This window comes from Phocoena sinus, chromosome 13, assembly GCF_008692025.1.
Source record: "Phocoena sinus isolate mPhoSin1 chromosome 13, mPhoSin1.pri, whole genome shotgun sequence".
In the NCBI taxonomy this organism is placed as follows: domain Eukaryota; kingdom Metazoa; phylum Chordata; class Mammalia; order Artiodactyla; family Phocoenidae; genus Phocoena; species Phocoena sinus.
The window spans coordinates 15,540,619-15,555,096 of record NC_045775.1 but is presented as its reverse complement, the minus strand read 5'-3'; the positions used below and the strand labels follow the sequence as shown (position 1 = coordinate 15,555,096).

General features: G+C 52.1%; 1 protein-coding gene across 1 annotated transcript in view; it reads left to right on the top strand.

The window, feature by feature from the left end:
- The first annotated feature begins 929 nt into the window (after positions 1-929).
- The window catches only part of HS1BP3 (HCLS1 binding protein 3), a 40,513-nt gene continuing 26,964 nt past the window's right edge, over positions 930-14,478 (top strand). The window contains exons 1-3 of the mRNA XM_032652972.1: positions 930-1,016; positions 5,726-5,891; positions 14,190-14,397. Coding sequence (XP_032508863.1) covers positions 985-1,016; positions 5,726-5,891; positions 14,190-14,397 — 406 coding nt within the window. The 5' untranslated portion in view covers positions 930-984. The remainder of the gene's footprint in view (positions 1,017-5,725; positions 5,892-14,189; positions 14,398-14,478) is intronic.

Below are 14,478 nucleotides of genomic sequence, written 5' to 3'. Positions count from 1 at the left end.
GGCAACAAAGACCTTCTCCTTGACCAAACTTCAGGCTCCTCTGAGCCCTCTTCTCAGCTAGGCCTTTGACCTTGGTCCCAGCCCAGTCTTAGCAAGAATCCTGCTAAGTCAGTTTAGAGAGGATTCCCACCCTTGATATCTGATCACCCTTGGTCTCTGATCAAGTTCCTCGTCCCCGCCCTTTGATGTCTAAGCCCTTGGCCTGCTTTCAGCAAGAATCCCCCTACCCTTGTCGGCCCCTCCCTACTCCGTGGCTATCGACCCCGGTGTCTGCTGTATTCAGGGTTGAGCCTGAACTCTCTCCCCGTTGCGTCAGTCTTGAGCCCTGTTGCCACAGTCTTGACTAAAGTCCTCCTTACTGTTTTAACAAGTGTCAGAACAACATTTCCTTAGTGAGCGAGAAGAAAGACACAGAGTTCTCAGAAGCTTTTGTTGGGAAGGCCCTGTAGGCCGTTTTACAGAAAAGCCACTGGAAGGCCTCAGGGGTCAGGCTGATGCTTCTTTGGATCACCACCCCTAGTTCCACAGAGGGGTCTGATTTATCTTGTTTTCTGAACTCTCCTAACCTCTCTCCGAGCATCCCTGGGGCCGTGAGCACCGCTGCGTTGTTTCCCTGGCATTCTCCCCAAGGAAGGAGAAGCAAACAATTTCAGGAGTGTCTGAACCGGGACACTCTGGGCACTCCTAAGAGTGAAACGGGCGCTGTCACTGATAACGCTGGGACTTCAGACCCAATCCTCTGGATGGCTCAGGACACTCGGTCGCGGGGGAAGCGCTCAGCTCCGACGGGGCCTCCAGCAGCGACGAGCCCGCGCAGGACTCTCAGCCCCGAGTCTCCGCCCAGAGTTCCAGAAAGGCCTGGAAACGCGCGGCCGCTTGCGGCCGAGCGCGGCGGCCACTAGGCGGCGGGCCAGGGCCCGGAACGCGGTGACGCCGGCGCCCGCGGGTCTCGTGACCGCGCGCCCCGCCCGGAGCTTCGCCGTCATGCAGTCCCCGGCGGTGCTCGTCACCTCCAGGTGAGCCAGACCCCGCGCCCGGCGCTGCGTCTCGGGCAACGTGGAGTGTCGGGTGCCCGGGAGCCGTGGCCCGATGCGCCCGGGGCGGAGGAGCCGGCGAAGGCGGCCGGTCCCGACGATCCCGCCCGCCCCCCGGCGTCCCCAGCGCGCCGGCCGTTGACCTGGGCTCGGCCCCTCCACCGCCCAGCGGGAGAGGCGGGCGGCGGCGAGTCCCTCCCCCCGCTCCACCCCCCCGGTTTTACATATGGGGAAACTGAGGTCCCTAGAGGGTAACGAACTCACCCAAAACCCAGTGGAAGGCCTGGACTGGCTGGTCCCGGCCAGCAGGCAAAGGGAGGGCTCTCCTCCCCGCTTTCCTGTCCACCTGTCTTCCTTTCTCTTCGAAGATCTAGTTATGCATCCTGTCCGTGCTCACCGTGCACCAGGCCCCGGGCACGGCACTGGGGACGGGGTGAATCCGGCAAGGCTCGGCCCTGCAGAGGAAACGGGGATGAACGCAGACCCTCGGGAGACAGATGCTGAATGGGGGGTAGTGGGTTCAGGTTGCCATGGGAACACAGGGCAGGAGGTAACCCCGGCTTCTGAGGGGGTGCATGAGACCCCCTCCTGCAGGAGGAGTGGAGGTTAATGAGGTGAAGGGAGAGAAGAGGGGGCAGCTGCTCAAACAGGTAGCTCAGGAAAAGTGCAGTTACCGCCCAGGCCTGCGGAGGGTCCCTGGGGGCAGAGGATGCAGGGTGACCCACCCCACCCTGACCCAGGCCTGGGGGACCCAGTGCAAGATGGATCCTGGAAAGGCTGGGATGGTCATGGTTTTATTCTTTCCCCCTTTCTAACATCTGTCAAGTGACTCACTTCAAGTATTTTCATACACTCCGCCCTTGTTCCCCCTACCCAGAATCTTGGGCTAAGACATCAATCTCTTACATAAATGAATGTTATTTTTCCAGCAGTAATCTGAACATCCCTGTGGCTTCAGGTCTAGAAAAGTATGTGTGATTCTTTAAGTGGACCCTGATATCAGAACCTGCTCGGCCTCTGCATGGTTGCTGGTCGTGTCCTCGCTGGCAGAAGAGGTTTCCCCAGGGCCGCACGAATCACCTCCTCTCCCTGAGCCTCAGTGTCATTTCCTGCAAAAAGGAGCTTTGAGGTTGGCAGGTGTGAGCAGGGCCGCCAGCAGCAGACCAGTGGGGGTGTGACCTTGGTGCTGGGAGCCTGGGAAGGGCGTGGGTGGCTTCCCTCACTGCCACACCTGGGCAGGGCTCCTTAACGGATGCAGGTGCTGGTGGTGAAGGCCAGGAGAGTGGTTCTAGGATACAGTAGTGAACAACACAAAGTCCCTCTCGTGAGCTTTCCTGGGGCCGACGGACAATAGGTAAATATGTGGTGTGTCAGGGATGATAAATGGTATGAAGGGAAATAAAGTGGTAGGGAAATAGGGTGCTAGGAGGAGTGAGTGCTGTTTTATATGGTGCGGCCCAGGACCGTCTTTCTGACAGAGAGTGGCAGTTGGGCAGACTCCTGACAAACGCAAGAGAAATCTTGAGAAAGAGTGTACCAGGCAGAGGGGACAGCAGGAGCCAATGTCCTGGGGCAGAGAGGTGCTTGGGCACCAGCGAGGAGGCCAGGGTGGCTGGAGTGCCGTGAGCCGCGGAGAGCATTAGGTGATGTGGTGCGGAGCTGGGGGCTTGGAGGCAGGGGACAGTCAGAACAGGCCTCCCAGGCTGAGGTGAGGCTCTGGGCGAGGTGGGACCTGGCTTGGATTTCACAAAGGTCATTTGGCCGCTGTGTTGAGCAGAAGGTAGGTGAGCAGGGTGCAGCAAGGAGACCGTTCTGGCAGTGATCCACGTGAGAGCTGATGGTGGCAGAGGGGGTGCGAAATGTTTGGGTTCTGGCTGTATTTTGACGGTACAGCTTTCAGGGTTTGCTGATAATTAGATGTGGGTCGCGAGAACAGGAAAGAGGAGTCAAGATTGACTGCAAGACTTGCCCTGAGTTCCTGAAAGAGGGAGGTTGCAATGGACCGATTCGGGAGACTATGGATGGAGCAGGTTTAGGAAAGGTGAGAGTCACCATTTGTCTGGACACGTTCATGAAGAAGCTTGTTGACAGCCAAGCGGAGATGTCGGGCAGGCAGCTGGGAGAAGGAGTGTGGCCTTGAGGGGAGAGTCCGGAGCAGAAAGAGGAACGGAGGACCATCCAGGGAAGCGGAGCAGGAGTGGCCAGGGAGGGCGGAGAACGGAGAGAGGGTGGGGGTCCTGGGAGCAATGAAGACAGAGCTTCAAGGAGCAGAGAGGGACTGTCAGGTGCCGCTGGAGTAAGAGGAGAGGGAGAATTAACCTTAGGGTTTAACCACGTAGACCAGTATCAGCATCACATGACAGCTGTTAGAAATGCAGATTCCCAGGCCCTGCCCCCAACCTGCTGGATCAGAATGTGCACATTGACAAGATCTCCAGGCAACTTGGATGCACTTTACAGTGTGAGAAGTTTGGTCTGGGGCATAGGTGGACAAACTACACCCATGCGCCCACCACTTACTTGTGTAAATCCTGCCCACCACTTAACTTTTGTAATAAAGTTTATGTACTGTCTTCAGCTGCTTTCGCTCCACAGTGGCTGAGTTGAGTAGTTGTAATGGAGACCCTATGGCCTGCAAAGCCTAAAATATTTACTCTCTGGCCCTTTACAGGAAAAGTTTCCTTGGGGGCCTAGGGGAGTGGGAGAGAGCGTGGGTTAGGCTCAGGTGACTTCTTAACATGGAGATTGATTCAGCACCCTGGATCTGCCACTCTCACAAGTTCCCAGGTGATGCTGATGCTGCAGGGGCCACACTTTGAGAACCCCAGGTCGAGACCAAGGTGGGGTTGCCAGGCCCCACGCTGGAGCTTGCAGGTTGTGGCCGTGAATTTCAGGTGGGACCAGTCAGCACGTCTGTGCGTTTATCCCAGTGATGTGCAGCTGCCGGACACAGGTGCGAGGGACGCGGAGAGCTGGAGGGCTTAGGGGCGAGGGCAGGGGAGCTGAGGCCAAGGGTGTGATCCCAGCAGTGGGGCGGCGCGACAGGACGGTGGGGGAGGGGACAGTGGAAAGGGGGAGGGGTCACGGAGGCAGGTCCTGGAGGAGCAAGCTGGACTGATGGGAGGCGCCAGTCAGCGGGGAGGGGGGCGGCAGCCTGGAGTGAACCCTGGCTCCACCTCTGACCTGCTGAGCCCAAGCACAGGTGACTCGCCTTTTGTGTCTGTTTCTCTGACTTTAAGTGGGTCTGAGCGGTAGTGACCCTCGGTAAGGCTGAGGGAGGCGGGAGTGTCTCAGACAGGCAGGTGCTTAGAACAGAGCCCGCGGTAGCGCGGCCGCTTCAACTTCAGTCCCCTCCGCTCTCCTGCGCTCCTGACAGTAACACGGCGCGCAGCGCCAGCGGGTCTGTACCTGGTGCAGGGCCAGGGACGCTCATTTGGTTACTGGCAAAAGGAAAAGAGGGCTGATTGGTGTTTTTCCGTCTCGCGCATATGTTGGGTTCATTCAACACCTGCCTGAAGGCGGGTTCGCCCGGGCCTTTCTAAGTGATTCATGCTCGTTTTCGCATACCTTACACCCTGTGGATATGTTTGTGTGTGTAAGGGTTTGAATGCTTAGTAGTATGTGGCTACGTGGTGGGCTGTCCTCCCAGTTGGTGACAAATGGCATCATGGTGACAGTGCCCATGCTTGGTGTGGAAAGGGGAGGAGTCTGTGTGGAAGGAGTGCTGGGGGCAGGGAGTCATCTGATGGATTGGGATGTAGCTGCAGAGACGGAAAGGGCCTTGCCCCAGACACAGTCTTAGCACCAGTAGCCCCACCCCTCGGGCCCTCCCCTTTCCTATCTTCTGAAAGTCCCACCCGGCACATAGTAGGTCTCGACCCTGATAACTGTATGCTGGGCATATCCTGTCATAGGTGCTTGTGTGATGTATGTTTGTGTGCATGGGTCTCCATTATACCCTTACACAGAACGAAGAATACATTTAACCTTTTTTCTCACCTCGGAGGAAACATTTCATAACTTCTTTGCTCATCGTGTGATTCATTACATTTGTATAGCATTTAAAAATCCTCCAAGAGCTGTAATGTTTTGCCGAGTATCCTCTCAAAGCCTCATAGAGCAGGCCTTATCAGTGCCTTGCAGAGGCCCCAGGGCAAATGATGGCCTGGTATCCAGTGCCCTTTCCATCTTCCCCTGGCTGGGCAGGTTCTGTAGCGGCTCTGCTGCTCTCTGGTTAGCTGAAGAGATGCGTTTCTCTCTCCGGATTCCTGGTGGGGTTTCATTCCTGCATTGTGTGCCCAAAGCCAGGCACTTCCCTTGGTTTGAATAGAAGCCCTGGAATGCCATCCCCACAAACCCCACAGGAGCTCTTGTGCTGGGTTTGTGTCAGACACTATAGCTGTTTGTGATTTTCCATGAGTCCCACCTTCTCTGCTGTCACCTGTTTTCCTGCTGGTGAGAGCCCATTGTTCCTGAGTGACCCAAAGGCAGGGCCCAGGCTTGGGGCCTGGGAAGCCAGGCTTTATGAGGGGCTGGGCTGTGGTGGGGTGGGTAGCCGGGACCACAGAGAGCGGCCAGTGGAGCAGCCTTGCACCCAGGCCTGCTGGGCCACCTGAGGTCTGGCCTGCATTTCACTCAAGAAGCCTGCTGACTTGAACCTGAGCTTCTTTTGCCTTCTTTCCCTTTGGCAGGCGAGTTCAGAATGTCCACACAGGCCTGGACCTAACCGTGCCCCAGCACCAGGAGGTACGGGGCAAGATGATGTCAGGGCATGTGGAGTACCAGATCCTGGTGGTAACCCGGCTGGCTGCATTCAAGTCGGCCAAGCACAGGCCTGAGGATGTCGTCCAGTTCTTGGTGAGCTGGGGGCTCCGCCAGGATGCTCCCGAGGGTGCCCAGGGTCCGGGGTTCCAGCTGGGCAAACACACCTGCCACCAGGGTGCAAGTAGCATCAGGGTGCGAGCAGTGCTCTAGCCAACGCTCACTCGGCCTGACAGTGCCAGAGCGTTTTGGCGGTAAGGACACCGGTGAACCAGATGCTTACAGGCTGTGGGGAGACAGACCTGTAAAGAGACAGGAGTCCAAGGGGAGGGGAGGACTGTGGTAGTGTAGAGAAGGGGCACCTAACCCATCCTAGGGAAAGGGTTCTGGAAGATGTCTCGGAAGAAGTCAGGGCTGAGCTGGGTTTTGAAGAGCAGGTGGAGACATCAGCATTACTGCGGATGAGACCCTCCCTTTCTCACTCCCCTTCAGTCTACAGCCAGTGAAACATCCCAAACAGCCTTGCACATCTGTCCATCTAGAGGTGGGCGGACTGGAACATACAACGGAGGCAGAACTGAGGTGGTGTGTGCAGTCCCAGATCCCCAGCCCCGGAGACATAGCCCGCGGCCCCAGAGAACCCAGCCGCATCAGGGAGGCGGCACGCACAACGCCAGCCTCCAGGCCTCAGCCGCGCCTGCAGCCACAGGGGACTGGGCAGCAGGGCCTGCAACACCGTCCCTCCAGTTGTAGAGCTGCCCACAAGTCTGGCCCCCTCTCCCCGACCCACAGTGGCGGCATCCCTAAACCTGACAACCCCAGACACGGCAGAGGTGCCGAGACCCCAGCTCCACCCTGTGCAGTGGAAGCAGAGCCTGTGACTCAAGATTCTGGACACAGCAGAAATGCCCACCACCCCGCTGACCCAGGCAGCAACAACAGTGACAGCAGCAACCATGGAGGCACAAGCGGTGACAATGCGGGCACCAGGCAACACCTCTGACAAGGGCAGTGGAGGCTGGAAAGTGCCAATCCTCTAATATAACCAGAGGCAGCTCAGGTAAGAGAAACCAAAAACTTGTGCTGTAGCGCCACCTAAGGGAAAAGAAAAGAAAACAAAAGCCTCTAACCTGTTGAATAGTTGGAATCAAGTTTAAAAAAGCTTTACCTAAAGAAGAAAGATGTTTGCTGCTTCATGTGTACCAGCAGAGGAACAACTCATCAAGCACCATAAAGAACCACAGTAACACTGTATCACAAAAATAAAATAATGATTCTCCAGAAACCAGATTTAAAGTCACAGAACAGTGCAATCTGATAGAGAATTCGAAACAACTGTCAAGAGGAAGCTCAACGGGCTATAAGAAAACTCAGAAAGGCGGTTCAATGAATGTCAGGGTTGGAATTAATGAACAGAAGAAATACTTTACCAAAGAGACTGGAACTCTGAAAAAGAACCAAACAGAAATTCTAGATCTGAAGAACCTAGTAAGCAAGATGAAGAGTGCATCAGAAAGGATTGGAAATAGAGCAGACCATATGGAAGAGAGAATTAGCCAGTTCAAAGATAGAAATCTAGAAATGATACAGTTAGAAGAGGAGAGAAAATTAAGATCTAAAAAAAAAAAGAGAGAGAAAATTCTACGAGAATTATCGAAGTCTTTTAGGAAGAGGAACATTAGGATAATGGGTGTCCCAGAAGCAGGAGAGAGAGATAAGATAGAGATAGATTCAACACCCATTTATAAAACTTTCAATAAAATGAGTATAGAAGGAATGTACCTCAGCATTAATAAAGGCCATATATGACAAACCTACAGCTATCCCTGTAGGGTCAAGAATAAGACAAGAATTCTCACTCTCACAACTCTTTTTTTTTTTTTTCCTGCCCCTTCTTTTCCCTTCCTCCCTCCAGCCCACCAGGCTCCACTCACTTTCCAGTCTTATTCAACATAGTATTGGAAGTCCTAGCCACAGCAGTTAGGGAAGAAAAAGAAATAAAAGGCATGCAAATTGGAAAAGAAAAAAGTAAAGCTTTTGCTGTTTGTGAATGACATGATTCTATATATAGAAAACCCTAAAGATGCCACCAAAAACTATTAGAAATAATAAATGAATACACTAAAGTTGCAGGGCACAAAATCAACACACAAAAATCTGTTGTGGACTTTCCTGGTGGCGCAGTGGTTAAGAATCTGCCTGCCAATGCAGGGGACACGGGTTCAAGCCCTGGTCTGGGAAGATCCCACATGCTGCAGAGCAACTAAGCCCGTGAGCCACAACTACTGAGCCTGTACTCTAGAGCCCACGAGCCACAACTACTGAGCCCATGAGCCACAACTACTGAGCCTGTGAGCCACAACTACTGAGCCTGCGTGCCACAACTACTGAAGCCCACGTGCCTAGAGCCCATGCCCTGCAACAAGAGAAGCCACCACAGTGAGAAGCCCATGCACTGCAACAAAGAGTAGCCCCCGCTCACCGCAACTAGAGAAAGCCCACGTGCAGCAACGAAGACCCAACGCAGCCAAAAATAAATAGATGAATAAGTTTATTTTTAAGAAAAGTCAGTTGTGTTTCTGTGTGCTGACAATGAGTGAGCAGAAAGAGAGTTAAGAAAACAATCCATTTACAGCCACCACAGCAACAACAAATGCCCAGGAATAAATTTAACCAAGTACACTGAAAACTATAAGACATTGTTGAAAGAAATTGAAGAAGACACAAACACATGGAAAAATATTCCATGCTCATGGATTAGGAAAATTAACATTGTTAAAATGTCCATATTACCTAAAGCAGTCAACAGATTCAATGCAATCTCTACCAAAATCCCAAGGACATTTTTCACAGAAATAGAACCAAAAAATCTAAAATTTATATGGAACCACAAAAGACCCTGAATAGTCCAAGAAATGTTTTTCCTTGGGAAAAAAGAACAAAGCTGGAGGTATCACACTCCCTGATTTCAAACTGTATTACAAAGCTGTAGTAATCAAAACATCATGGTGTTGACAGAAAAACAAATACATAGATCAATGGAACAGAATTGAGAGCCCAGAAATAAATCCATACAAATGGACAATTAATTTATGACAAAAGGAGCAGAGAACATACAATGAAGAAAGGATAGTCTCTTCAATAGATGGTTTCGGGTAAACTGAACAGCCACATGCAAAAAATGAAAGTAGACCGCTATCTCACACCATACATAAAAATCAACTCAAAATGAGTTAAAGACTTGAATGTAAGACCCAAACCATAAACTCTCAGAAGAAAACATAGGCAGCATTAGCTTTGGCACCAGTCTTAGCAATATCTTTCTGTATATGTCTCCTCAGGCACGGAAAACAAAAAGCAAAAATAATCAAATGGCCATCAACAAAGCAAAACAACAAGCTTCCGAATGGGAGAAGATAAAACTCATATATCCCATATTACGCATTTTAAGAGTATCCAAAATATGTAAAGGACTCATAGAATTCAACAACAAAAACCCAAACAATCCAAGTTAAAAATGGGCAGAGGAGCTGAATAGACATTTTTACAAAGAAGACATACAGATGGCCAATAGGCACATGAAAAGATGCTCAACATCACTAATGATTAGGGAAATGCCAGAGTTAGCTATCGCTTCACTCCTGTTAGAATGGCAATTATCAAAAAGGTAAGAAATGACAAATGTTGATGAGGGTGTGGAGAAAAGGGAACCCCCTCCAACACTGTTAGTGGGAATGTAAATTGGTGCAGCCACTATGGGAAATAGTATGGAGAGTCCTTAAAAAATTAAAAATAGGGAATTCCCTGGCGGCCCAGTGGTTAGGACTGCATGCTTTCACTGCCAAGGGCCCGGGTTCAATCCCTGGTTGAGGAACTAAGGTCCCACAAGCCGCATGGCATGGCTAAAAAATAATAAATAAATAAAAATAGAGCTGCCAGATCATCCAGCAATTTCACTTCTGGGTATTTCCAAAGATACAAAAACGCTAATTTGAAAAGATACATGCACTCCTGTGTTCATGGCAGCACTGTTTACAATAGCCAAGACATGGAGACAACCTAAGTGCCTATCAGTGGATGAACAGATAAAGAAGTTGTGGTCCTTATATACAATGGAATACTACTCAGCCATAAAAAGATGAAATCTTGCCATTTGCAGCAACACAGATGGACCTCGAGGGTATCCTATCAAGTCAGACAGAGAAAGACAAATACCGTATGATTTCACTCATGTGTGGAATATAAAAAATAAAAAACAGAACGTGAACAAACCAAACAAAACCACGTAGATACAGAGAACAGAGTAGCGGTTGCCAGAGGGGAAGGGGCAGAGGGGAGGGTGACATGGGTAGAGGGGATCAACTGTATGGTGATGGATGGAAACTAAACCTTTGGAGGTGAGCACACCATAGCACATACAGAAGTAGAAATGTAAAGTTGTACACGTGCAACTTGTATAATGTTATAAATCAGTGTCACTGCAATAGAAAAAAAACCACAACAATTTAACGAGCAGAGGGAGCTAAGAACAGCGCAAGGGGAGAAGGGTGCCCCAGGCAGAAGGCACAGCCCGAGCAAAGGCACAGAGGCTAGAAACAGAGTATCATGTGGGGAGCTGTGAGCGGCTGAGTATCGTCCTGGATGAAGTGGGAGAAGAGGAGGGTGATAGCCGGCAGCGTCCAGGTCCTTGAGGGCATGCAGGGGGCCCGACCTGTCTGGCAGTCAAGCAGGAGCTTTAAGCAGTGGAATGACATGGTCCTGTTGTCTCTCACTGCCTGTCTGGTGGAGAGTGGAGTTGGATTGGAAGGAACAGGGCCGAGGACAGGGAGCTCAGTGAGGAGGCTGGTAGAGTAACGCCTGGGGCTGGGGGCAGGCCAGCGGTGGGTGGTACAGGAGGGACAGAGAGAGTTGAAAGTATTTCCAAGGTGACATGCACATAATTAACCGGCTGATTGTTTCTACCCTCTGAGATAAAGGGCTTCAGTGGAGGGAGGGGCAGGTGGAAGGAGGACGTTTGCCTGAAGTGTTTGCCTGATGGATACATGAGGCTGGAACTCGGGGCCGGGTCAGGCCCAAGGGGCTGCTTTGGGAGGCCTCAGCTTGCAGGTGATGCTGAAAGGCTGGGAGCAGATGAAGTTGCCCAGAGAGTGGATGTGGGCGTGGAGGTTCTGGCTGAGGAGGAAGGCCTGGGGACGCTAGCACCTCGGGACAGTCAGGGAGAAGAAGCCGAGGCCGAGGGAAGAGAGGGGCCTCAGGGGCTTGAGAATTTCAGGAAGGGGCAAGACCACAAACTCACTCGTTTAGTATTTACCTTTGGCTTCTTGTGAAAAGGTCTGGAGACGTGCCCAGGAGAGACGGGCCACGGGATTGTGAGAGAAATTTAAAATGAGCAAGGGTCCTGCGGGTCAGAGCAGAGCAACCGGCTGGTTTGTTCTGCGTCTCCTGGCAGCCAAGACAGAAAGGCAAGGAGTGAGTTACCCAGGCCTGGGGACCTACCAGAAGAGACACAAGATTCTTTTTTTCTTTGTGTTTAAATTTCTGTTATAATTTCTAATATGGGAAGTAGCAATAACTACAGCTCACATAAACAAAAGTTCTTTGGGGTCCTCAATAAATTTTTAATGGGATCTTGATACTAAAGTGTTTAAGATCAGCTGGATGAGATAATAAATCCCCATTAAAAAAGAGAAAGTCAAATCCCATTATCGGAAGAGAATAAGAAGGATGGATTTAAAATGGAAATGAACAAGTCAATGTTGTAGTTAAAGGAAGAGAGAATTCAGAAAGAAAAGAAAAGATATTTTTAGTAAGATTAAGAAAAAGCATAATGTTTTAGGCAAAAGATCCATATGGCCATGCATACTTTTAACTTCATCAAACAAGGCCATCTGTTTTCCAGAGGTCACTACCAGATCGCAGACAGTGTAATGCCCCTGTTTCCTATGCTCATTTATACTTGGTGTTGTCTGACATTTTGATTTTGTGAATCTTGTATTGGTAGGTGTTAGCCCGCATTTCCTCGATTACTAATGCGATTGAATATCTTCTCAAATGTTTGTGAAACATTGTTTCTTCTGTGGAATTCCTTCTGAACCATTGGCTGTCTTTTTCTTACTATGTATAGGAATTCTTTATATATTCTTTATATTTATTGCATGACAAATATCCTTTTCCAGTTTGGAGACACCAGCTTCTAAGTGATCAAAGTTTATGGCACAGTTCTTTCGTTAAGAGACATTCAGCACATCCTGGAAAGTGTCTAACAGAGTGTGATGTTTTTCGTTTGCTTCTTGGACAGACTCTTGTTGAGAACCAAGGTGTAATGTAATGGCAGGTGATGGTTCTGGGTCTGCTTTGTTCTACCAGGTGATTTGCAGCTCCTGGTAATCTGACTTGACCCAGATGGAGCTCAACGCACCCATGTTTTTCAGGGACAGGAGCAAAGAGGAAAGTATCTGAGACCCAAGTCTGTGGGCGAGACAGAGAGGCAGCACTCGGGGGCCCTTGATAAGGTGCTGGCTGGCCTTATGAGCGAGGGTGTGTGGGAACTTCTTTGACACCTCCATGTGTCACACCAGTGCTGCTTTCTCCTGACTTGCCTTGCCCTGCGGGTAAGGTGCACAGGTGCCTGTGCGTGGAGGTTCTTCCCAAACATTTTGAACCACCTGCAAAGGCAAAGAACGCGTTGACTCCCTGTGAGGTCTAGGGGTGTAACCCCACGCCTGAACTTTCTTTGAAGTTTCACGATTTAGCTTTAAAAAACGAATGAGCATTTTGCTTTCTACTCCTCAAAAGGAGTAGAAGCCCGTGCTTTGGAACACTGGTGAATGTGGGCCCTGCGTGGGGTAGCACCCAAGACTTAAAGCTCCCTGGCTGCCTATACTGCCAGTGCCCTGGAGACCCACAGCTCCCAGAAGCCGGGTCCTGGTGGGTCCGGTGGCCAGGCCTGCATGGAGCAGTGAGGCCAGCAGAGGGCACTCCGCCCCCACCTGGTGGAGTCTCGGGTTCTCGGTTCTCGGGACCACTAGGAGTTGGGAGCCTGCGTCACTTTTGTGAAAGGACGCTCTTACCTTTCCTTGAGAGCTGTTCTCAGGAAAGCTCCCGAGCAAGGCTCTGTGTTGACAACTGCAGGCCACAGTCCCCTGTCCCGGATAACTCCCCAGGGGGGGGTTCCTGAAGTCCCCCAGTGCCCCAGCCACCTGCCAGCATCTGGAACCCTCACAGGCTGGGGGCTCTGAGGATGCTGCTGCGTGCTCCAGCAGAGCTGTGCGATGGGGCTGCCAGGTGTCCCTCGTCTGAACGCATGCAGACGCCTCACAGCCCATCAGCTACACCAGTGCTTCATTGGTGTGCTGTGTGCATGGCCCTGGCTTGGGAGAAGTGGGAATATCTGTCTTCATAATCGATGCTCCCACGGAGGAGTTAGGGAGACCGGCCAAACGTGCGGGGAGAGCACAGAGGAGTCTAAGATGAGGGAGGACGCTGGGCTGTAGGTGGGGCATGGCGTGGAGTGAGTGACTCTTCTCTGAGCGCCTGTGTTGGCTTATACAGACCACAGTGATGGCATCGACCTGCTGTGCTACCGCTGCTCCCTTAACTGGAGGCCTGGAGCCTCGGGGGCAGAGACCACACTGAGTGTGCTCATACAGAGTAAACGCACAGCAAGAGCTTGACAGTGAGTGGACGAGCCCTAAGCTGCGGCGGGAGTTCTGGGGAAAGATCGAGAGGCGGTAGCAGTCAGCCCTCAGCTCTGCAGGAAGCCAGGTACCCCAGGATGACTGTGACGGCCGAGGACCACCTTCCAGCGGAACCCCCGGCCAGCTTCCCCAGGGTCCTGGTGTGCAGTGGGCTCCTGGCTGGCACCAGGGCCAGAAACCAGCTTTGCAGTGTCTGGTTCTCCGCCACCTGAGCACTGTAAGGTGTCACCTTGTCACAGGCAGCTGCTAGTTCACGGGATAATGACCCTGCAAGACGCTGACCCGTTGTTGCAGGAAGATGACCTAACAGGGGCCAGACCATGAGGTCACCCTGCTAATGCACTGAAGGCCCGGAATGGAGGTATGAGTCACGGTCACCTGCAGGCCAGGTCTCTGTAATCAAGTGTCTCTACCCAGACCTGTGATGGTGCCTGGAACCCGCCACGATTGCATCTTTCCTTTGGGCCACTAGGACTTTCAGGATTAGCACCCAGCGTTGACCAGGAGGCTTAGGAAGTGGAGCCTGAGGCAGGGAGCTGGGCGGAGCGTCCGGAGGGAGGCACAGCTTCCTGGGGCTGGTCCTAGGGGACGACTCTCCCAAGAGCCCGGCGCCCTCGGGACCTCTGTTGGGGCCGGAGGAGCGGCCTTCTCTCCTTCCCCTCTTCACTCAGGAAACCATGTGCTCCTCTCATTCCAGGTCTCCAGAAAGTACAGTGACATCGAGGAGTTTTACCAGAAACTCAGCAGTCGTTACCCAGCGGCCAGCCTTCCCCCGCTCCCCAGGAAGGTGCTCTTTGTTGGGGAGTGTGACATCCGGGAGAGGAGAGCCATGTTCGATGAGATCCTGCGCTGTGTCTCAAAGGATGCTGAGTTGGCAGGCAGCCCTGAGCTGCTAGAATTCTTAGGTACGGGAGGCTCTGTCTCAAATTCCTGAGGTCTCTGCTGGCCCAGAACTAGGCCTCCCTGCCCTGGCTTGGCGGGAGGGG